The 1,850-nt window shown below is 60.8% G+C and overlaps 1 protein-coding gene across 1 annotated transcript in view; it reads right to left on the reverse strand.

Moving 5' to 3' along the window:
- The window catches only part of ABCB8 (ATP-binding cassette, sub-family B (MDR/TAP), member 8), a 17,742-nt gene that overhangs the window by 11,836 nt on the left and 4,056 nt on the right, over positions 1-1,850 (reverse strand). Inside the window, exons 2-3 of the mRNA XM_010857363.1 lie at positions 537-849; positions 42-197 (exon numbers count right to left, since the gene is read on the reverse strand). Of these exons, the coding sequence (XP_010855665.1) occupies positions 42-197; positions 537-849 (469 nt within the window). The remainder of the gene's footprint in view (positions 1-41; positions 198-536; positions 850-1,850) is intronic.

Below are 1,850 nucleotides of genomic sequence, written 5' to 3' on the forward strand. Positions count from 1 at the left end.
CGCGGGGGCGGCAGGCCCCCCAGCCCTCCCTCCTGCGGTACCTGGAGGCCGTAGAGGAGGAGCAGGTGGGTGCTGAGGCTCCGGGACTCCGTCAGGAAGCTACCCGCGTGGTCCCTCGTGTACTTAGCCACGATCTCCACCAGCTGCCCCAGGAGCAGGGGGATCTGCACGTTTACCAAGGCCGCGCCCAGGGCCAGCTTGGGGGTGGGGGCAGCCGGTCAGAGGGGGACCACCTCTACCCGGTCCCTGAACCTTCCTCTCTCACTGATGCCCCCGCTGTGGGGGTTCCTATATCTCTCAGAAAGGAAAACCCAGCCACCAGCCCCTGGGGACCCTTGGACCCTGTACCCCAGCCACCCTGTGCAGGTCCTCCAAGGGACCCTCGGCCGTGTCCCCATGCCAGCGGCCCCAGGTCTCTGAGACTCAGCCCGGCAGGAAAGCTGTCCCCATGCGGCCCTGGCTGGGGGGCTTCTGCAAACCAGGGGTGTATCCTTCCCTTCCCTGGTGTTGGGAGGCGGGGCGGGAGAAGACCTCACCACGATGGCTGCCCCCAGGACCAGCAGGTGGGGGCGCAGAAACTGCCAGAAGAGCGTCCAGTTAAAGCGGGGCTCCAGGACACGGGGTCTGGAGCGGGCCAGGGGGGCCTCTTCTGCCTCACACAGTGCCACAAGGCTGAGGCGGGGGCACTTACTCAGAACCAGGGGGCCCAGGAGGACTCCCCCGACCCAGCGCCAGGCAGAGGGGCTCCGGACGGGAGCTGGGGGTGCTCGAGGGAGGCGGGCCCGGAGCTGGGAGCGCAGCCGGGCCATGGCCCCGAGGAGGCAGGCGCTGGGACGGCCATCGGAGGACCTGCAGGGAGAGAACACCATGATGGCTCACGGGCCTAGCTGGCCCTCAGCTGAGCAGCGCGGCGCCTGGCTCTCGGCCCTTGGCTCAGCCCTCTGGGGGACAGAGGCTTCTCTGTGACAGCTCCCCCTGGCCGTCTCAGGGAGGCTCTTAAGCAACCTCCATTTCTGAGACGAACACACCCAGTGGAAAGTCATCGAGTCTCAAAGGTGTTTGCCCCTGGCTCCTCTCTGGGATGGCTGGCCCTAATCAGTGACCACCTCCAACCCCTGCTCTTTCAGAAGAATGACGGGTCATCAGAGCTGGATGGTGCTCCCCTTACAGACAAGCAGCAGAACTGGGACAACGTGGGACCCCTGCTGTCTGACTCCAGAATCCAGGCTCAGGATTGGGTGTGATGAGCTCACAGTTACATGTGGGGAGGCCAGGAGTGATCCCAAGACTCTGCCCACTGGTCGGAAGCTTATCACACCCCATCACCATGTCCCCTCCTGGGCCTCGAGTGCTAACATGACAGACAAGGTATGGAAGAAAAGGGTGACGATAAAATCCAAGTAACTTGTATCTTGTCAAAGATGATACAAGTAACTTGTATCATAGGCAAAGATCCCCCGTATCCTGCAGTTTCGGTATCTGTAGATGACAATGCAGGGTGACCAGCCTACCGTGCACCGCACTCTGCTCCGAGGTCCAGGGAACAAGAGGCCAACAGGACAGACCAAGTAAGGGCCCTCGTGGTGGTTAAGCTTTAGCATGGGTGAATGAATATATATACCCTGACGCTAGGAAAGATTGAAGGCAGAAGGAGAAGAGGGCAGCAGAGGATGAGATGGTTAGATAGCAACACCGACTCAATGGACATGAACTTGAGCAAACTCCAGGAGATGGTGAAAGACAGGGGAGGCTGGCGTGCTGCAGTCCAAGGGATGGCAAAGAGTTGGACATGACTTGGTGACTGAACAACAAAAGTGTATAGGGCAGGGGGGACACAAAAAAGGCTAACA

The sequence above is a fragment of the Bison bison genome, unplaced genomic scaffold (assembly GCF_000754665.1).
Source record: "Bison bison bison isolate TAMUID 2011002044 unplaced genomic scaffold, Bison_UMD1.0 scf7180017864379, whole genome shotgun sequence".
Lineage (NCBI taxonomy): Eukaryota > Metazoa > Chordata > Mammalia > Artiodactyla > Bovidae > Bison > Bison bison.